This window comes from Anser cygnoides, chromosome 5, assembly GCF_040182565.1.
Source record: "Anser cygnoides isolate HZ-2024a breed goose chromosome 5, Taihu_goose_T2T_genome, whole genome shotgun sequence".
Classification (NCBI taxonomy): Eukaryota; Metazoa; Chordata; class Aves; order Anseriformes; family Anatidae; genus Anser; species Anser cygnoides.
The window spans coordinates 29,769,776-29,791,925 of NC_089877.1; the positions used below are offsets into that span (position 1 = coordinate 29,769,776).

At 44.8% G+C, this 22,150-nt stretch overlaps 1 protein-coding gene across 4 annotated transcripts in view; it reads left to right on the top strand.

Moving 5' to 3' along the window:
- Positions 1-22,150, top strand: part of SUSD6 (sushi domain containing 6) — an 81,741-nt gene that overhangs the window by 24,400 nt on the left and 35,191 nt on the right. For 2 of the 4 annotated variants that reach the window (XM_048064879.2, XM_013174125.3), the window contains exons 3-4: positions 9,558-9,744; positions 14,112-14,141. In XM_048064879.2, the coding sequence (XP_047920836.1) occupies positions 9,624-9,744; positions 14,112-14,141 (151 nt within the window). In that variant the 5' untranslated portion in view covers positions 9,558-9,623. Of the gene's footprint in view, positions 1-9,168; positions 9,314-9,557; positions 9,745-14,111; positions 14,142-22,150 lie in introns of those variants that run through there. The other 2 variants (XM_066997745.1, XM_048064881.2) reach the window with 2 other exon arrangements.

Sequence of the window (22,150 nt, forward strand, 5' to 3'; positions counted from 1 at the left end):
GTTGAGGGAAACCAGTTAGAGAAGGCAAAATCGGATTTTCCTTTTTAAATTGCGCATTGTCCAAAGAGAAACGTGGCTGGGTTCTGCAGAGTGAAATGTGTCCAACACCCCCGTAACCGGTCTGTGTCACAGTGAGCGTTTGGAGCAATTGCATGTATGGCTGCAGTGTGAGAATGGTGCATCTTACATAGGAAACGTTTAATGCTTGGCTGCTACTAAGAAGAACAAGGGGACATAATGAGCTATAGGTACCACACCGAGCTGTGGTGCTGAGAACTTCCTGAAGGCCTGCTTTTTCCCCTCAATGATTAAGAGCTATTGAGACAGCTCTGTGTTAGGATCCCAAGCGCAGGATTAAATTTAGATCCAGGATTCGAAATTGACCAAACCGAGTAAGTTAAGAAGTACAGCAGTGCTAGGTTGTTGGAAGATGCGGTGTTCAGAGTACTAAAGGGACAGTCGTATTTCTCAGAGCAGTTTCTGTGTGCGTTTATCTTTGAAAACAGCTTTGCACTGACAGATGTCCGGATATCAAGGATTTGTTATCCTGGAAGGGTCTGGTGTTGGAACGTGTCTGTTGTGAAGAACTTTCTGTATAAACTGTGATACAAATAATAAGCGCTACACAGCAAGTGTCGTCATCCTTTAGAAGTGGTGAGTGGACATTCTCGTGTCTGGGATGGCAGTTCCTAAACTCCTTGAAGATGGTCTGCTTTTAGGAGTAAATATAAAGGCTAAATGCAAAACAAACAAACAAACAAAAAAACTAGTATAACTAGGTAAATGTCAAACTGACTCACTGAAGCTACATGGAGGGCTTAGGAAAAAGATTTCCCAACTGTGTGTCCTCTTGACATGGCTGTATTGCTTGGTGATACTGCAGCCTGTGTGTATAGCAGACTGATGCTTTTAGCCACCACATCACTGGAAATGGAAGCACAACAAATGGATGGGGAGAACTACATTCTGGTAGTGAGGGTTCATAAAATAAACCTTTACTGTATACATACCTTGTGGTGTATTCCCTGATACAGATTAACACAGCTGCATAAATGAGAAAAACCTCCTGGATATGAAAGCAACCCAACCAATACAATGCCTCTTTGAGAATCCTGTTCTTACTAAACGTATCATTTCAAGCTTGTATGTGCTTATAAGAGGTTCTGGCTTTCCATGGCTTTTCTTTATTCTCCTTCCCTGAAGCCATTTCAGTTTACTGTGAGTTTTCTTTTTTAGGACTTATTATTTTTGGAAAGCTTTCTGGAACATTTTGTGCATATGGTCCTCTGTAAATGTGCTGTTGTACTGATTAAAGCTGAAAATATGAAACCCAGCCTCTGTGATGCAGTGCAGCAGGGGAAAAATGCTGAAACAATAGTTTCCAAAGGGAATGCTCTTCCAAATAAAGACATATTAAAAAAAAAAAAATCAGCTGGGAAAGATTGCATGAGACACATTTTCCGCTATCCCCCAGTGTCTACTGTATCCCATATTGCATAAATGCCAGTAAGCTCTGAAAAAAATCAGTAAAGTGGATACAGTTTTTTTTTAATAACCAGTTTCTCATCATTCATTGGTGACATGACCCCATCACTATAAGCATTTTTGTAACAGCACAGAAGTCTGCTGTGCATTGGAGGTGTTGTGTATATTAACTTTTCTAACTCTCTCCCATATCCTTCCACGACTCTGCTTTTCCTTCCTACTGGTGCCTGGAAGTTCACAGCAACCGAGCTGCCTGAAAGTATCTTCTCCTTCCTTGGTTTGGAAGGATGATCAGATTTTGATCTCTTCTATGCATCCTCCCAAGTAAAATGGAAAGATTTTCCAGTGACAACTTGTGACTTTCAGGGAAACTTCTTAAAATTTAGGGAGCTAATGATATCTAGGACTTTCTCTCTGACTTTCCAAGGCAAAGAAAATTGGGTAGTATTTTTCGGTTCTAAAACCTAAAATTTCTGCAACTGACAGACCTGACATGTCAACGATAGCACTTGCAAATGGGAAAGGTTTTTCACAAGACCTATTTGTCTCTGACTCTGTTTCTAAAGGTACGAGAGTGCCATTTGCAAGTGTGAAAAAACAGGTCTTGGAGCAAGCTCTGCTGCGGTGTCCCCTTTACTCTGTCACAGGATGGGAAAGCAAGTCTATTAAACAGAAAACATTGTACAGCTCAGCAGCTATGGTGTTTCAGTTACTGCGTGCTGACAGATCAGAGTACCTCGCTAATGGTCTGTCCCCCGCAGTTGGAGGTCTGATGTACTCGGTCCTCGAGTAAAGTGCGTTTTTCAGAGGCCTGCTCTGCTGCTTTCCTGTGAAGATGGAACTTAGTGCTGCAGCGCACAGATCTATTTAGAAGATCAGGGTAGTGTGGCTCGCTTGGTTCTTAAATCTTTGGAATACCACACCCAGGGAATGAAATGGCAATTTAGACTGTAGGAGGTGCAAATCTGTGAACTACAACTGAGAATGAAGTAGCAATAGACTTCGAAGGTTGCCAGTGAAAATATGCTTGCTCTGGTTTTCTTTGGAGGATCAGGGGCCCCTCACTCTGCTGGCTTAACCCCAGTCAACTCCTCCTCTACATGAAGCTGCTTCAAAATGCCCAAATGTGTCTTGTGGTTCTCAACGGGATACTACATAAAAATAATTGGGGTAAGGCAGAAGGGATCTGAGGTTTTATTCTTTCTGCTACTGCGTGGATGTGCACAAGTGTTTCTTAGAGCGGCTCTAGGCCTTCCTTCTTGTTCACTTTCGCTGGCTGAATAACTGAGAACTGAGAAAGCTGGCAAGCAGGGTGCCCTGAGCAGCCACAATATATCAGGTTCTGTCGGATTTCTTTACGTTTAAAATTTCCCTCGCCCATCAAATGGGGCTGAGGAATGATAAAAACACTCGGGGTTAATCCACTACTGTCTTCAGAGCTTCTGTCACATAATGGACTGTAAAGGGTGCTCAGTGCTGCCCCTTCGTCCCCTTGGCAGTCCTATACCTTTTTTTGCACACCTTATTTTGAGAAGTCTGCCTCTTCTTCTTCCTTATTTCCAAGGGGACCGTTACAATTACAGTTTTGCAGCTTTTCTGATTCACTGAGGAATATCTTTGAGCCTGCTCTGCGTTTCTCTGGGCCACAGTGGGGAAGCTGCTAGCATGGCAGGAGGATCGACGGAGGAAGGAAGCGGTCCCTGCCCTTAGCCCGCAGAAGAATATGGCTGACTAACCTCGGGATGAGTTCCTGAAGAATGCTAAGTGAGATAAGGAGGCAAGCGAGGGAGTGGTGCGAAAGCGTGACCTAGGTGCCAACAGGACTTTAGACTGTGGTAGGAAGGGTAGAGAGGAGGAGGAGGTTGGGCAATAAGCCGTGGGACTGGTGAATCTTGCAGGGTTATTCACTCGGGCCAGCAGTGTTGGTGTGACTCTCCCAGCTGTAGTGGACTGGTTATCTGATAATGAAAAATCTAGTTTCCTGGCTTAAAGCATAAGTGTGCCTTAATGGTGCTGTGGGGAGATAGATGTGTGCCTTTTATCAGAGATCTGTACCTAAATGGGGCCAACAAGAAAACTGGGGAGGGACTCTTTGTCAGGGAGTGCAGTGATAGGACAAGGGGGAATGGCTTTAAACTAAAAGAGGGGAGATTTAGATTAGATATTCGGAAGAAATTCATTATTATGCAGGTGGAACAGGTTGCCCAGAGAAGCTGTGGATGCCCCATCCCTGGAGGTGCTCAAGGCCAGGCTGGATGGGGCTTTGGGCAACCTGGTCTGGTGGGAGGTGTCCCTGCCCATGGCAGGGGGTTGGGACTGGGTGATCTTTAAGGTCCCTTCCAGCACAAACCATTCTGTGACTGATTAAAATGGAGTTTCAGAATTTAGCTCTCCAACAAGTTATTGACTTTTTTCTTTTTTTTTGAGCAAACTGATGTTCCCTCTTGAAAACGGGAGTTCTGCAGTAACAATTGTGCTGGTGTTTCAGAAACCTTGGTAATAGGTTAAACAACATATTTATATGGTAAAACAAGATAAAAATATGAAGAAAACAGCTGAATTGCAGGCCATTGACCAGACCCTCTGACACAGCTGGGCAACAAAGTGTGAAACCCAACAATTAAAGTCCCTCAACGGGCTGCAGTCAGGTTGTGATTTGCAGGGGGATGAGCGCCGATTCCAGTCTCTGGAATAAGTGGCTCTGTCTGCCTTAGAGATTTGGCACTGTAGCAGGGGATAGAGGGCTGAAATGCATTTGCTTTATGCTGTGCCTGTCCTATGCAAAGATCTGCCTTTTTTATAATCCGAAGGTGAAGGTGTAAATTTAAGTTACTGAGCACCCACATTCTAAATTATCTGGTTATCGGGGAGGTGTTGACTTTACATGGGTTATTTAGTTTTTCTTCTTTTCCTCTTCCACTTTTCCAATTGTCATGGATAACTGAGAGTTGGCTGGTCTGAAGAGACAGACAATTAAGATGGTTTCTAAACAGCCTGAAGGTAACTGTGAATGCTTTGTTCTTTCTGTGTCTAGTTAAACTTACTAGGTAATTGATCTGTTAAGTTATCCCAAGATGTTAAAAATAGGATACTGTTTCTAAAAGCTTTCAGTTAAACTGGTTTAACTATGGGAAGTAAGTAAATTAAGGATTCCTTTCTTCTGCTGTCACTTAGGCTTCTTTTCTGTAACTTTTCTCACCAGCCAGCAGAAAGGATGACTTTCTTGTTTCAAAGCTTGACTGCTTGCTGAAGACAGGCAAAATAAGGATAAAATAAAAACAGCAATTGAGGGTGAAGGTTAAACACTCTGAACCACAGTGCTCATGTCAGGTTCCACCTGCAGTGTGGCCATGAGGCGAGAACAATCCTCGTGCTTAGCCTTTCAAAGGGTTCAAAGGGTACGCTGTGCATACGTGGCACTCGTCTCGCTGGCACAATCTGTGCTGTGTGCATTCAAGAAGTAGCAAACAGTTCCTAAATGTTATTCTCTACGGTAGAAGGGGAAAATGAAGTGGTTAAAATAGAGATTTTTGATGCGTGTGAGGATAACTCCTTTTCTTTTGGCGAATTTGAAGCATGGTATTTAAAAGCAAGCCAGTAGCATTCCAAACATACTTAAACACTTCCCAAACAAACTGTGGAGAATCCAGGTTAAAGACCTGTTTTCCAGCAGCAGTGACACAGAGCATAGCCTTGCCAGGCATCTCGAGCAACTGGGGTGCCTCAGACTGTCCCCGCACCCCGACATCCCATGTCCTTTGTTGGTGCACCAGAACTACCCGAATCTGGTTCGTTTTCGTGTCCTGAGCATGTGTGACCCTCAAGGATCACTTTTCCATGGCAACCTAAGAGCGCTGCTGTGACAAAATGGGGAAAAATCAGAAAATTAGTCATAATCCTGGGAAAACGTGTGCATGCTTATGAAGTGATTTTGTATTGAAGGGTCTGAATTGGCAGCTTCTGAAGGTTTAGAAGAGAAATGGCAGAGGTCTCCAAACAACTTAGCTTCTACCATATGCAAGTGCGTCACCCTTGGAAAGGGCTGGCTGTAGTTTGAGAGTGGGAAGTCTGGCCGGCGTGATTTTGGTGGAGGTTAATGCCTCCTTCGGGGCGTTCCTGCAGAAGCCAACCCGTGTGGTGTCGGAGCAGCTGGCTCCTGCTGGAGGGGGAGCGGGGCTGGCAGCGCTGCGAGAGGGACCGATGCTGGCGGGTCCCCGGGGAGGCTGCGTGCTGCAAAGCCTCGTCTTACCGTACCAGGAACCTGGGAGAGCCAGGGATGGATGGCTGTAACCAGAAGCGAGGGGTGCTCTTTCCCTTGTTCACAGCATTCCCCGGGAGGGCGTGGGCTGTTGGCTTTGCAGCCACGGAGGACGGCTTTTCTTGTCCGGATTTAGGTGTTTTGAAAAACACGCGTTGGAAAGAAAACAACCTCTATGGCTTGAAGTAGTTAACCAAGAAAAATCTCCTCTCCTCTCCTTACTGTATTTAAGGGAATTGCTGACTATACTAAATACTATTTTGGAAAACATCTGTTTGAACTTTAATTCTCCCATAACCCTTTGGCTTAGGCTGTGGCATGTGAAACAGGTCCGAAGCGCTCCAACTCCTTATCCTCATGCTACTGTAGGCTTCTGCCGTGTTGGTAGGACCAACTAATGAAACCAGCCTGCTCCTCAGCCCTGTGTATAAACAAGGGAATTGCTTTGATTCACAGGAACCTGTGAATTGTTACGCTATCTCCCTGAGAGTATGTTTCTGCTGATAAATGTGTGTGCTTTGCAATATATTGGCAATGCTCGAACAGGGAGAACGCTTTTTTCCTCCTGTTCGCTTTTATTTTCTCTCTGAAGCACGCCAAGCTGGGCCCTGAGATAAGGGTTGTCAGTCTAGCAAACTTGGGTTCTTTGTGGTTTGTTTATTTATTTATTTCTATCGACAGTGGTCAGACCAGATAGCAGGAGTTCCTACAAGTTGGGTGGTTCGGTTGCACTGGCGTGGAGAGGGAGGGATGAGAGAGAGGATAATTTTCTAGCTTGCAGCATGTAGTTGAAGATAGTAATTCGTATAAAATTGCAATGCTACCTTTGGGGGGGAAAGAAAAGGTTTCCACTGTGGTGCTGCAGCTCCTTAGCTTGCTGGTTTGGATGTTGCAAGTCAACTTCTGGAGGTGGAGGCCTATAAAGCTGTTGTGAAAGCTGTTCCCCCCTGAGCTGCAGGTGCAAGGAATGTGCTGAAACAATCAACTTGCAGAGAGCTGAATGTCTAAATAGCTTCCCAACCACCAGCTCCCCTCTGGGAAGAGAGGATACCTTCTTATCTAGCCAGAATCTCTTTCATCTTCTAATTTTGCCAAGGAAGAAAAAAAAAAGCTGGGAACAAGTTTTGTAACTTGGCTGAAGCCTGAGGGAGGATTCTCCCAGGCAGTACCCGTGCCCATTGTCTTTTAACAATTCCGATGGGGTTATCAATGCTATCTTCAACAAAATTGTTTTGCTGCCTTTGTCTCTTTCAATTCCCCCATTGAGCTAAGTCAACTTAGTGGCATGTTCCTGTAGGCATAGCAGCATCAATTTACGGTGTACCTCGTAGGGCAGCCCAGCATCTGACAGACAGGATTCCTGATAACCCGGGATAACTCAGGTGACTTGGAACTGAAAGGAGATGAGGAAACCCTGCCTGACTGTAGAAGACAGGAGAAGCAGCCGCGTGCTCTGCAGCAATCTGTTAGCGAATCAAGAATTGGCAATAATTGAGTCCTGCAGAAGAAATTCTTGGTTTAGGCATCTCTCACTTGGTTGTTGTTCAGAGACCAAAATTAGACTGCCGGCTTCCATGTACAGTCTTTGGAAGAGGAAAACGCCTCCGGGACGATGCAGCACACCCCAGGTGTCTCCAGGAATTTTGCCATAATAGTATGTTGTCGTCCCTACTTCTGCCTGTTGAGTTGCTATCGGTGTCACCCAGCCAGTCCTGTTCCGAGGGCGGGGAGGGCCGCCTTTGAAAGGTACGTTCGCAAGACTTGTAAAGTTTGTTATACTAATAAGGCTTCATTAAACTGGAACGGAGAGGGCAGGCCTGTCCTGATGTAATCAGGAGGGCCACTCGCAGAGGACAGCACGTTGCATTGAGGGCTGTAGTTCAGCGTACAGCAGCGGCTTGGAAGAAAGCATCCAGCTGTTGGGCTGGAGTATGGGCCAGATGCTGCCGCGATCCAGCTGGATGTGAACTTAAAATCCGCGTGGGAGACTTGACTTGCATGCAGGGGGAAAATGTACAGAGTAGCTGGCTTGGCTTTTTTCAGAGGAGTGTTTTTGATGCCACAGTCTAATAGCTGCTGAAGGAAATCTAGCAGGTAAGTGGCAGCGTCCTTAATCCTGCCTGCATGATAGGAGGGCTGAGCTTGGTGAACAAAGCATCAGATCCTCATCCGTGGGACACGTTAGAAATCTGTTGGCAGTGTTACAAGTGTGGAGTGGGATAACTTCATTTCTCTCCCTCCCCCTCCAAATTAGGCAGGAAACCAAAGGGGCAGACACAGAGTTTATTGTAGCATCAGTTCCAGGCTTGCCATGTGGCATTTTAAATGTCATCTTGAAATGATGTTTCAGGGTGGGGGTGTGCACAGACAAAGAATTCTTCTTTGGTTGAGGCTAATTGACTTGAAAGATCAAAATTTTAAAGACAGCCCTTTTGTGAGTTAGGTATGAGCAAAGTAGTGACATGGAACTAGGGAAACCCCCCTCTTCACTAGGATGACTTCCAGTTTTAACAACAAATTTACGTATTTCCTCCCATAATACAGTTACTTCCTTTTTTGCCTAATTCAAAATGTCAGTCATGGCTGTTTGAATCATGTGCATCTCTGGTCAGTGCTGGTCTGTCGTGAATTCCTCTAAGTACTACTTAAGGATCTGAAGGTTATACTGCCTTCCCTGGGTCTCATATCTGTTTGCACAGGATATGAAAGAGTACAATACTTGCCTCAACACCTCTCAAGTTTATTTGGAATTATCCAACAATTTTGAAACTTGCCCCTGAAAAAATCTTCCTTTGGCGTAAACATCCATTTAACTGAAGAAGCTGTGGCTGAAGGGGAGGTTCCTTCAAAGTTGAAAGTATTCCTGTGGTTAAGTGTAAAGAAACAGTAATTTTTGCAAAAAATAGATATTTTTTCCCCCTGAGCTTTATATGTTTATGTAAGGAACAGTATGATAGAAGTGTTGAAATGCATCTCCATCTGTTTTTTCTTTTAACCCAGTATTGACCAGTTGGCTTTATACCAGTTTTCTCCCTTCTTCATTAAAAGAAAAAATTCTCCCTTTCTTCATTAAAAATAGGGTTCAGCTTGTGCTGGGGTTCAGCTTGTGGTTTCTCGATTTCCCAACTGTGCTGTGTGTGTTTGCGCACTGATGTGCTTTCAGTGCGACAGCGTCTGATAGGCTATGGCTGAATCTGTCAGTCCTCAGGTATGAGCAGTGTCACATCGTGCAATTTTAATTACCGCGCTGTGTACTGTCAGAACACTGTACCTGAGGTTTGCAAGCTGTTCTACATTCCTCCTCGTAAGCGTGTGTTTGCCTGCCTGCTGGCTGGCTGTCAGGTTTGCTGCGCCTCTCCAGGTGGCTGAGGAAGCATTTGATTTATTTATCCTAGCTGTCTAGTACAGTCTGCTGTGCCTTCTGAAAGGTGGGGGGTGTAGGAAGGCTGGCTTTCTTTAAACTATTTTGGAACAAATCCTCCAGATGCTATATCCTCTGGGGTTGTCTTGAAAGGAAGACCTAAAACTAATTGTAAGTTAAGGCAGCCTTCACACCTGAACTATTAGAAGGTGAGTGAAAAGAGCTGGTCTCTTTATAATACAGCTCCTTTTAATATCTCTTATGCACAAGATTGCCTCTTCTGCTCTTATTTTTCCATGTGAACTGTGGATGATACCTACTTAGTAAGATTTCTAAATGCTAGAAAATGCAAAAGGTTGCTCATGTTTGTTTCTGATTTTCCCTTCCCTCCCCTTGGACGTTGTAGATGTTTGGCTTAACACTTACTGTTTCTATGTCTTTTTTTTTTTCTAGATTGAGGTGCTCCTAATCAACCAGATCTTTTGGGAATTTTTTAAAAGAAACTTTGGTGGGTAAAAGATGTGCCATGGAATGGTAGCACCAAAGAGCAACACAGGATCGTCTCTTGCCTTGACCAGCCATGGGTTATTTCTTCTGCTAGTTATCTTTGGTACCTTTATCTTGGAAGCACAGGCCACAGGTAAGTGAAACCTTTGCTTGCCTATACTGCAGGGAGGGGGAGATGTCTAAGTATGCAGATGGCCTTATTTTTATGGGGAAGCTGGAGGTGGTTGTATTTGCATGCATCTTTGAGTACTCGCAGGAAAAATTCGACCACTACTTGTTAAACAAAGGGCAGTATCTGAAATGAAGTAGTCTTGCGTACGAGCAAAATGAGTGCTCATTCTTTACACTGCTATTTTGATTCCCCCAGCTTTTTTCTCTGCATTCTCATCTCTTTACTGCAGCTGGGGGCGTCAGGACTGTCTGAAGAGCGAGCATGGACCACATTTTAGTTGAGTGATATTCTCATGTAGACGCTTTTACTTGTATGCCCTGTAGCTACGGCTCATGTGAAGTAGTTTTGGAAGCACAGACTGTCTTTCAGCTCTTTGTACAGCTGATGAGTCTGTGCAGTGTTTACTTGAGTGGTACCTTCCAACACCTCAGCACCCACAAACTACACTCCTCTGTTAGATCATTGCAGCTTGGGTTTTTGCTCCTCCCCATGCTAACTTCCTTATCTGGTGGACAAGTACGATGATTAATGTAAATAGCAGTGCAATGGAATGATACCCTGAAATAGGGTCTTTTCTCTCAGCCATGATGCAGTTTGTCTGTAGAGAGGTGACTGATCAGAAGTAGCATGGGGTGGAGGGAATAAGTTTGTATGTGCGCTTTAGGTGTGTGGTCTTGCATAGAGCTATAAGAGAAGTTATTCTTAAAAAGGCAGATTTGATTTCAGATGCTGACACAGTATAGATCAACAGCTTGTCTTTAAAAACCAAAATCTCAGTTCTCAATATTAGCTCTAAAAAGTCCCATTTTATTTGAGATACGGTACCTGAAAACATTCAGTGACCGATATGCCTTGGCTCCAGTGAATTTTGGTTTCGTCTCTGTGTGGTAGAGCAGAATGAATGTTCATGGCCAGATGCACTCAAAGCAGAGGTTATCCTGTACAGAAAAGTCTGCTGGTGCTGGAAATTTCCGGAGGAGTTGGTCTCCTTATAATATTTCTAGCTCTTCAAGTTAGAAGGGAGAGGCTGCTGAAATGAGGTATACCAGATTTCTATCTCTTCCTGGCCTAGTTTTGGCTTTGTAGGTAAAGCGAGGTGTAGGAGAGAAACACAAGTGCGTGTGACTGATTGGCAAGAACAGATAGTAAAAGGGGGAAGGGGACAGGGTCTCTTTCAGTCTGGTCTGTCCTTGGGTTTTTGCAGCCTTGCTGCTGTTGCTGATAATGCCACAGCCTTTTTCAGCTGTAGGCCTGCCAGATCCGCCTCGCCGCCTGGGGCTGGGACGCACCATCCCTGCCTGAAACTCCAATTACACACTGCAGCACCTCGGAGTGAGTCTGTAATCAGTATGCAAATGCCTTGCGCTGCACAGGGCTGCTGAAGAAGGGAAAGGCAGCCGCGATGCTGGCAAATGTTTTGGGGATCGTTTCTGAGGCGTCCCGTGTCATATTAACAAAGGCACTAGTTAAGCATATGGTGAGACCCTAGAGTGGTTCTGCATTGTTTCCCTTCCTGTGCTCCTTTCGCTTCAGGACCCGAAACCAGCTGTGGTAAACTGCTCAAGGCAGATCAGCGGCTAAATAGGATTAGGGTGGCTAGGCATGAAGCGTTTCCTGCAGGGGAAGTGAGAGAAGTGAGCGCGTGTGGAGGGGAAACCCAAACATACAGCGGAGGGCAAGACACAAAGGGGGAAATAAATCCTGGAGGAGGGGAAGGGCCGGCTGAGCCGTGCTTCCATCCTTCCACCTACAGGCGCGGAGGCTGTGAGGTGGGGAGGCAGTGACCCGACTGCCGGGTGCTGGGAGGGATGGGGGTGCACAGCCGTGTGTCACAGGCCCGGGGAGCCGCACCTGCAGCGGCCCGCCAGCTGTCAGCAGCGCTAATGAGCGCCTCAGCCCGGGAGCCGGGGGCCAGATGGAGGCACAAAGAGGACTGGCGAGGCGCTTGGAAAATCATCTTTCCCTCATCTTCGTGCCCCAGCCGCCCCTCCGTCCTCGCTTTATGAGTTTACGTGGCAAAAACACGCAGAGCGAAGCGGTGTTAACGTGAAGCAAGAGATTGTATTAAATCTCCTGGTGGTAATGCTTATCTCGAACGCAGGGCCGATGTGACATGTTCACAATTGCTACAAAAGATGAAGGATGTTCTCATAAAAAGACAGACAAGCATGGAGACAATGGGCTGGCTCGGCTCTAAGTGACAAAGCAGAGCTTACGATTCATGTGCTTAAAACCATATAATGCATATTGTATTGTGATCATTTTGCTGTTTGGAAATGCTATTGCTTGACTTCCAGGAGGCCTAGATACATATTCATGTTCTGGGCAGGAACGTGTTCTCTTTTACACGTGATAAACGCAGAGGGCAGACTGATTTCCAGTCAGCAAACGTTTGGTCTCTCCTCTGGTAATAAATGGGCTTTATTTATGCATGGATTTCTAACAAAAGTCTTCAGCACTTTGTCTCAAGCAATCTATCCAAATATCCCTGAGTGCCACGAGATGAGTATGATAAGTTGCTTAGTCACTAAGCACACTGCAGAGGCTGGGGAAACTGCTCCCTTTTCACGGGAATATAATCATGAATATAAAAATAACCACTGCACATATTTTGGCACAAAACAAGTGCGGCATTTGGTGATCGGCAAACAATTAAGCTGTGTCAGAAGAAATGGATTTGGGAAGACTTCAGTGCTGTTCAGAAATATTTTTTGAGCTTTATCACTGTTGTGTCTTTTTTTCCCCTCTAGCAAGTTCTCCAAGATTAGTTGAGGGAAATTAGGAAGGAATGAGCACAGGAGACCTGGGAAGCAAGGATCTGAAATGCTAAGGCTTAATTCTTGTTCTCATCTGTTTTCTTTGAGGGTTCGTCTCGAATGTAGCTGAGAGCTGGGTTACCTAATAGGTAGAGACAGGGAATTGTTCAAGTGTTGGAGAGGAGGAATAACAGCCACTTTCTCTGTTTTTCTAAACCGTAATGCTTCTCCATTCTTTCTTTGTTGCTTTATTTTTTTTTCCTGCCTCCCTTCTGAGTCCCTTAAAGGTTATTCCCAAGCTCTCAAAGGCCTTGTGTGTTTATCTCATTCACAGTGGTCCTCCTGCCTGATCAGGTTATTTCTGGAAGGGTGACAGTGGATCAGAATAAATTGCTCATTAAATTTTTAACTTGCAGTCTCTAAAATATTCTGAAAGCTTCCTATCATGTGTGTTCTAAATGGTGTAATTTTTCTTGGATTCATAACCAGCTCTGTCAAAACGTAGGCTGGGCTTTTCATTACTGATAACAACACCACCTGTCTTGAGAAATGCAAGTAAAGGTGTTAGTAAAAGTATTATACGTTCCGAAATAAGCAAATATCAATACCCATAGAGAGCTTAAATATTAACCTTTAAAAATTAATAATGTGGACCTGGTGAATTGAAGTGCACTTAGATTTAAGCACAGCCTGATTTTTGTTGACCGATCACGTGTGAAATACCATAAAGCTAGCTCTTTAATTTTTAGAGTTGCCATTAAAGTGATAAATCGATCTTGAATAAACTGAAACGACTTCATTCCTGCGTGTTGTCTCTGACGCAAATGCAGCCAATCTGCTGCATGCTGTGCTAAGGTCTTTTCAGTGCCAAGGTTATTCTGCACAGAAGCTCTTGGATACCGCTGGTGTTTGTTTGCATTGCATAGAACAGCTTGTCAGAGTGCACTCCAGCCACTGAGCAGATCCAGACTTGTCCCTATTCTTTGGGAATCTGTATGAAGCAGAGGTTTCCTTTGTCTCTAATTATGCGGTTGAAAGGAAGGCATTTATACCGCTAGGGACGAATTCAGTGTTCGTGAAAACAAGGACAGTGCAGCGTTGGATAGCCACACAGAAATGTGAGGAGGTGTCATGCACGAACAGAGGACCTCAATTCCAACCTTAATGCTTTTATATAAGTGTGGGTTTGGAGAAATTACTGGGTCAGCACAAAGAAGTATGTAGTTCCCCACAGAGAGAAAAGGGCGGGGGGGAGTTTTGGGTGTGATTCTTTTTTCCAGTCCCTTTGGAGAGCTTACTAAGAGTAGAGGGGTACAGAAGAGCATGGTGAGGAGCTGCAGAATGATGTCCAGGCTGTGAAGGTGGCTAGGAAGAAGATGCAGATGGGCTCAAAACTAGTCTAGTCAAATAACACACTGTTCTTATGCTGATCTAGGCAGTGCTACTTAAGCAGCTCACTTAAAGGGTGTAGTAGGAGTCTCAGGTAGCCACACAACTTGTTCTAATGGTTGAAGGATGAATTAAAGGAAGCATAATAATAATCCTTAATTTGCCTTTTGTTTGTCCTTTTAGGTTGGCTCAGCAAGTCCAAAGGACCTACATGTGAGTAGACTCATTCACTGCCGTACTGTGAGAACCAAGTGTGGTGTTTATCCTCTTATGTTAACCAGGAATAAGCTAGGATTCACAATTTTACTTGTGTTGGATGCTGAGATGCATCTCTGTGCCCATTTCTATTTTCCTCCCTTGTATTTGGGAGGGATGGCTGCCCTCAGAGGAACTTCTTATGTTCCACTGTGCCTGAAGGCATCTCTGTGCGTCCGTATAGCATTTAACTTCACATGACTCAAGAAAAACCAAATAGAATAAATATTTCATTAAAACACAAAAAGAAGGATATGAAGCCTGTGGAAGTTTTGAGAGGTTGCCAGTGAGGATTGGGAAGGCAGGGAGGGCAAAACTGAGGCCAAAAAAAACCCACGAAACCTTTTGTTTTCTTTAATCAAGAAAGGCGAAAATCTCATCACGGAGCATGACTGGATATATTGCATTGGATACTCAGCTTTTCATTTCCTGTGCTCAGAAAAAAGTAAAACCTTTCCTGTATGCATGTTACAGAGGAATGTAATTTTGGGAGGAAGTGGGAAGCTTATTTGGCTGTCTGTATCTGTTCTAAATATATAAAAATTTGTGTAAATCTTTGTTGAACTCTGAAATGTGATCTGCTTAGTCTGAATCTTCCCCTTCTCCTCCAAGAAAAGAGAAGACAGGAACAGGGTCTGATGGGAATGGATTCACAAAGAACTATTTAAAGGTGTGGGAGGGTGATCTTACCACCTACCAAATTCTGGTCCCCACAAAGTGGGAGGGGGAGAAGAGCAGATGGAGTCTTCTGAGTCCTGAATTTTTAATCTGTCTAAATTTTACTCCTGGCAAGACTGGTATAACACATGCCTAGTATGAAGGTGCCTTCAGTTCTTGGCCATGGTTTCTAGCAGGAAAATAAGCTACTTTAGGAAATAGCTCAAGCATTGGCTGGTCCAACTAATGCGTCTTGGCTTCTTTCTTGGGCTGGAATGAGAAAGATGGAAACTGGCAGGAGTTTCACTGTAGAGGAAAGCAGGGAGAGGAGTTGAATGGCACGGTTCATTCTTCAAGAGAAAGTTATTTGTGAGTTTAGTCCAAGTTCTGACTCATCTCTGTATCGGTGTCCCCTAATGTCTGCTGCATGCTATGCTGAAGATACAGACTTGTCTGTCTTCAGACAAGCAACTTCCTCCTATCGGAGTCCTTCCTCTTTCTCTACTTGACCCCATCATTTGGGAAGAATTTAGTTTTGTTCCTAGTCTCATAGGAAAAGTCCTTACAACGGGACAGAAGAAAGTTTCCTTGCCATTACCTTGTGCCATTTGCAATTCCTTTGCTGCTTGTGTCCCTTTTGACTCCTAAACTGGTTACCTTGGTAGTTAAAGCATGACTTTTTCAGTTATGTTGAATACTTTTCCCTTCTTGTTGGACCTATTCCCCTTCATCTGTGTAAGTGACAGGATTGTATTTTATGAGTTTGTACCTGTTTATCTGTGTGTGTTGATCTGCATGTGAAAAAGCATTTTCCTTTTAATGAACAAAACCTCTGGGGAGTGTTTCTCTTCCCCTGCAAGCAGGAATTCCCCTGAGGTAATTGAGTCTCTGCTTTTGCAAAGTGTTGTATTGGAGCTGGAGGACTGGTGAATTGTTTGTTTCCAGATGTGAAGTCTTTTAAGGGATTTGAAATACTCCTGTAGGTATGTGACTGCTTAGATGGGTTGCCAGGTGGATTGGGCTAGAGGGGGTTGTTACTGAAACTGTTAAAGAATAAACTGAGCTTTCTGGCCCAGCCTAGTGCAGTGATCCTCTTATAATGGAAGGAGGACTGGAGCTCTGGGAGTTCCTGTGCTGAGGAGACTCTCGAGGCGGTGGGGATGCTCACTTACTGCTTGTTTACCTTGGCCTGCCAAGTGCTGGATAGATACGCTCATGTGTTCCTTCCAGAGAGGGCCAATGCCAGGAATGCAAGGGTGAGTGCGTTTATCTGCTTGGTGCGTGGCAAGAGAAGCATTTCAGGGGAAGCATAAGGCAAAGAACTGAACAGAAGGGTAACAAAAGAACATCTTTAAATGCTGTGGGCTCAGTGGTCTATGTCTAGCCCATCGTTGTAATTCAGAGGGGAAAATCTGTCCTCTTTGTGAACAGAAAGACACATTGCTGCAGCTTTTTGAGATGGATTTTTTTCCTTTTGTGAGTGAAAGGAGAATTGTGTGCAATTTGAGAAATGGGGACTGCCTGTAGATTGGAGTATGCAGCTCTGTTGGAGGATGTATTGAGTTTTCTGCCCAAGGTCAGGGAAGGAACGTGGTAGGCCTGACATACGTGGAGAGGTATAACTAGAAAGCCAGAAGCTGCTTTTGCAGCTTGGAGGAACATTTTCTATGTCCTGAGAAAAGGACCAGCATGGTGTATAATGAGTTTCATGCAGGACACACCCTTATGCATCCATAAATCTGTGCATCAGAAAGAATAAAATTGTATTTTGTGATCTTACCAGTGTTGCTGTTCAGGCAACTTTGCAGTCTGGGGAACGTCAGCTGCTGAAACAATAGGTGAAGTTTTTCTGCCTTAGGTAGCTCTATTTCCTTTAAAATATTCTAGTTCTCTCTGTAGCCTCTTTGAGCCTAGAAAGGACTACAAACAGATTGAGATTTGCAAGAAGGTGGCAGAATAGACTGAAGGTGAATGAAGCAGAAGATCCTCAGAAGTAGAGGAGGGGGACGGGAGTTCAGGAAAGCAGGAAGGTGAAGGTTTCCACAGGTGGAGTTGTGAAAAGATCCTGGTGGTTTAAAAAGCCAATTAGTGGCTTGGTGATTAAGTAGTGTAAGTCCTGAAAGAAGGTGGTGTTTTAATTTTAGTTATGCAAGCTGATTAGAGTGGTTGAGAATAGTACAGCCTTGAGAGGGAGAGCTGTAGTAGAAATATATACTTTTTTTTTTCAATGGTTAGGTAAGTGCCTTAATGCAGGAGGATGCAGGGATATGCCTTTAACGCATCAGGCTTTTTTGTATGCAGCAGCACTGACTCACTAATGAGACTGTGGCAGAGTTTAAGAACTCAGGGTTATGAAGTGTGCATGCCCTCCAGGGACCAAAGCTCTGAGGCTGGAGTCTCCTCAAGGCAGGAGCAGAGCAGGATGATGATGGGGGTTACTGGAGCCCTGGCTGTCTGCCCACGAGGGCTCTAACATCATGGTCTGATGGAGAGGGAACTGAAAGGCGGCACAGCATCTGTGTGTGAAATGAAAGACAAAGAGGAATTTCAGGTGGAAGTTGCTGCTGTGTTCAGAGAAACATCTTTGACTTTCTGAGGAAGTTCTGCTTTTCTTAGTTTGTCTACAGTTTTGTAGCTAAAAGCAGCTTTGCTCCTCTCCCCCATCCTGCAGTTGTCTGCTACGCCCGCTGTAGAGGAATCCTTACTATAAACAAGTTAAACCTATTAAAGCTGCTGGACCCTGGATCCTTGTCAAAACCAAGTACCGCTCCCTGCTGATGGTAGTGCTCTCCAGGCAGGGTCTGTGTCACTGTGTGCATGGAATGAAGTGAATGTCAGAGTGGGGTATGGGACTTCTGGTGCTTGCTGCGTGTCTATTCTGGACCACCAGCATCATCGGAGAGCCTGGCCAGGAGACTTAATGCTGCAGAGGTCTTTTGGAAAGTAACTCTGTGTCATACCAAAATCAGAGCTGTTGATTTATCCTTGCTGGGAGGAAAGTATGCTTTTAATCTTGTTTCCTCTGGCCCATTTCACTCCTACCATCATAGTGGCCAAACTTGAAACTCAGAAACCTGGGGTTGTGCCTGCTATGTAACCTCTCTCCAGTAGTTTAACTTTTCTTCCCAACTTACCTGTTTCTTAAAAAGGACTGGTACTGTCAGAGTTGTGCTGAGCCATGTGTTGTGCTGCAGAGTAGCTTGGCTTCTCTTCAGCACAAGCCAAGGACCATATCCTTGATGTTTTGTGTTACTATAATGATGGCACTTCTATTGTATTGCTGGTTTTAGTTTCCCTACCAAAAGTAAGCCTGGGGGATACTTCTCTAGGACAACCTTCTGGTTTTGTTGTAAACACTTTCTTGGATGTAATTGGCTTATAAGATACAAAAGATAGAGGTTTTATCATCTGAGTGCTTAGATTCAGCTGCTATTTTCTCTAAACTGAAGAAATTACTAATTTTTAATACAAAAGCTGAAAAATCTTAACATAGTCATAGGCTGCCATGAGTTTGCCTTTGAGTGCAAGTCTTGGTGAAACCCATGAAGATGTGAAGCTTGTTTTTACTATTGTATTCTTTTAGTCCTCCACTTTGACTTTCCAACAAGCTAGTCTTGTTGTAAATGTTATTGACAGCCCAAAGTAGAAATTAATCTTGCTGTGATGTAGATGTCCTTGAGCTAGCATGATTTTAACCTTCAGACCTTCCCACTTTCAGTCTCGTTATTTGCATTTATTTCTCAAACTCGAATGTCATCTTTAGGCTGACAGTTTCAGCTTTGATAGTGGTGTGCTGGAAGAGGTTAGCCCCTGTGAGAAGTTTTGTCTCCACTAAGCACCCTGGAGAATTGACAGTCTTGGCATTTGTCTCTAACTCAGGAGACTCCTCAGGGCTGGAGCACCTCTTCAGAGCACTGATTTTTTTTTTTATATATGTATATTTTTTCCTGTCAGTGTTGCCTTGGTCTGGTTTGGTTCCGCTTTAACTACCTCTTTCCAGTCATGTGCTGATGCCATGCAAGACTGGTGTGCTGGAGTGGGCAGCAGTGTGACTGCTTGGAGGGAAGGGGGGGTTGCAGCCTGCGTCCAGTGAACTGAGCATCCCCGATTCTTGCCATCAGCAAAACCGGGAGAGCCTGGCAGAGGCTGCTAATTAGGGGTGTTGTGGGGAGGTTCGTTCTCTGACTACAGTCAAGATGAGCAAAGGCTTAACTACTTTACTGCATACCTCTGGCCACCTGCCACTTGTCTGAAGCAGGTCAGGAGTATTTCATGGTTGGCTGCATCAGGCACTGCGGAGCAATTGGAGAGGATGAAAATCGATGTCTGTTCTCCATCCTCTGACAGCAGGGAAGCATCTATCACTAAGTCTGTTTCCATCCGCCGAACTCTTAACTTAATTAGCGGCTTTAAATGGAGGAAATCTCTCTCCTGTCATCGGTTGGTTAGTTAGCACCAAGGGAGGGTGCCTGCAGAATTAAAGCTTTTGTGTTTTTTTCTTTTTTAAACGATTTGGGTTTGGTGCCAGCATTTCAAAGCTGCTTGACAGTGTGCACCCTGCACAAATTAATCCGAACACATCTCCCAGAGGGGTCTGTCACCTTTTCTTCCTGTGGCGGTAGAGAGGAGATAGTAAGTTGTAGGGAACTTTTTTTTCTTTCACAAATTCTGTACTATTTAAAACAACCATTACATGAAGCTAGTATCCTGTAGTGATCCCCTGACTGGTATCAGAGTCAATAAATTGAAAACGAGACTAAAAAGCCCTGCAGTAACCGTGTCAGTCGCTACATATCAGGCGATGGCAGGATCAAGCTTGTGGTGCCCAGTCTGGTCTCAGATCTCCTCACAGGAACTAATGCCAGTTACTTTTTCAGAAAAGTTGACAGCTGTCCATCCCTTTGGAGAAGCTTTCTCCATGGGTGGGATTCTTCCCTGAGGCTGAGCTGGTTCCTGAGGTGCAAGGATAGGTGAATTGATGTCGATAATGTTTCTTCAAGTCATGGTTTTCTCTACCCGTACCTGTTGTACCGAGTTTAATGACCAGCTGTGATGATTCTTACTTTTGTGAAATCATTCGGTAAGGGAGCATTTGGGAACCTCTTGTTTTGCCTCTTTTCGAGCCTTCCCCAAGCTGATCTCTGGACTCTTCAGACTACATGCTTTGGGAACACAATGCCCCGGCGCACCGCTGCTGCGCCCCAGACCCTCGCCCCACACGCATGAATTCATCGCGTTGATCTTTCCACCCCTGCTTGTCGGGAGGGTCGGACAGCAGCTGCAGCTCCTGTCAAGCATGATTCCAGGCAGGGAGCTTTAGGGGGGAGAGTTACAAAAGGCCCAGTTTAAATCATCTGTGTAAGGGCACAGCAGAGGCTCTGTCACCCAGGCCTCGCCACTTGTCTTCTGGTGCTATGGTTGTAATGACATTAGCATTTCAAAAAGGGGATTACCGCAGCCCCCAGGTTTGAGGGGAGGGTGTTCTGGCTGTTAATTGAAAAGCTGCTTTGTGGCCATCTCTGCTTTTTTATCCGCTGTGTCTGAATCCTGAAGGGTTGGTGAAGGTGGCTAGATAGTGTTAAAAGTGGATTGTTGCTGTTGCGAAGAAGCTGGTTATTTGTTGGCCTAAATGTGAACTGCTAGGTGTGAAGCTGCTGTCACTGATAGCCTTCTTTCTTGCTAATTCAAAGTGACTGAGAATTTCCTAATGGAAAAGTTAAATTAAAGGGACTTTTGGGATCATAAAGGGACTTCTGGGATCACGATGGTATGATAGAGAAGTATCCTTAAATTATGCTTGCAAGAATAATTTAATGTAATTAAATCAGCTTGTCTGATGTACTTCAACCAGTGGAAACAGGCAGCATGTGCATCCTGTTCATTGTTTGCCTTCCAGGCCTCTTCTGGTACCAAAAACACTTTCTGTGCTCAGATACAAGGTTTCAAGGCAGTTCCTTGGACAAAATCACTGTACTTCTTGAAAGGTCTTGTTTAAAAACAAAAATTCCTGTAGTGACACTTATTTCCTGACCCCTGCAACTCTCCATTGCATTATCCTCACTTTGGTTCAATATTCAGCTGATCTTAGCTTTTTGTTAAGTTCACTCTCCACTTTCTGATGTTGTTTGTATTAGAAGCTTGCATTAAGGCCATGGGTACACTGAATGCTAGTGGAAAATCACCACAGTCACCATTTCCTCTCCAGTTCCATTAGATGTAGAAGTGAGGAGGCCAGGCCTAGCAGGTTGGTCATCTGTTCCCTGGGGCAAGAGAACAAAGGGAATTGTCTTGCTTGCATACCAACCAGAGAGGCGAGAGGCCTTCGTGCAACCTCTTGACCATGTAGGGGCCCTAAAATTAGTAGTTGACCCTCAGTGTTCAAGATAGGAGCCCCTTGGCTTGACAACGTGAGGATGGTTGGAGAGAACATAGCAGAAAATGCTGGTGATTGCCCAGAGCTTTATCCTCAGCAGCATAATGCACTGTTGGATAGCAAGAGATAGGCGTGTTTTGAATAGACATGCTTTATTACATACACAGGTTGAAGTGTCCACAGGCCTAATCTTTGCGTGTGCCCATGAGGACTTTTCTCACCGAGTGTGTTTGCTTAGGACATAGTTCAGCAAGTGGTTTTGCAAAGCAGTGCTGGCTTGAGTCATGGCTGCCCATTGCTCTGGGGGCAGCAGCGCCGCGTGTGCCAGCTGCAGGCCGGGCCTCGTGCTGTGGGTGAATCATGGCTGATGCACGGGGACAAACAGCCGGAGACCGACTGGAAGAGCTGCTCAGCTCTTCCTGGATGAGACAGCAGGCCTGGGCCCTAGATAAGCTGTCCCTCAGGGCATCAAGGAGGAACAAAAGTGCAGTTTCCTTTGTAAACACAGCACGGGGTACTCGGTGTGCTGAGGAAGGGAGGTATTTAACTTCTGTGTATGTAAACAGGAACTGTGCAAGGCCTTCCAGGAGCGCGGTGGCTGCTGACAAGGTGTGTGCGCACGTTCGTGGGCATATTTTTAACTCTACCAATCTCCAGGCCTCTTCTAATCTGTTTATTTCTGTAGAGTACAAATCTATCTATAAAGTTAAGCAAGGCTGGAGTGCCTTGACATTAGATGCTCAGCTGAACTGCACCGAAGATGGAGCTTTTGTCTGTCCTGTGGCTCAGGTGAGCTGGACAGAAAGCACAGGGTGGCAGAGCTGCAAGTCACTGTGGTCACACCATCTTGTCCTCTTCTTTGTTCTGTTTCTGTAAGTGTGCCAGCACACACAACTGTGCAAATCTGGCTGCTGTCTCATTAGGAAGTCGGTCACTG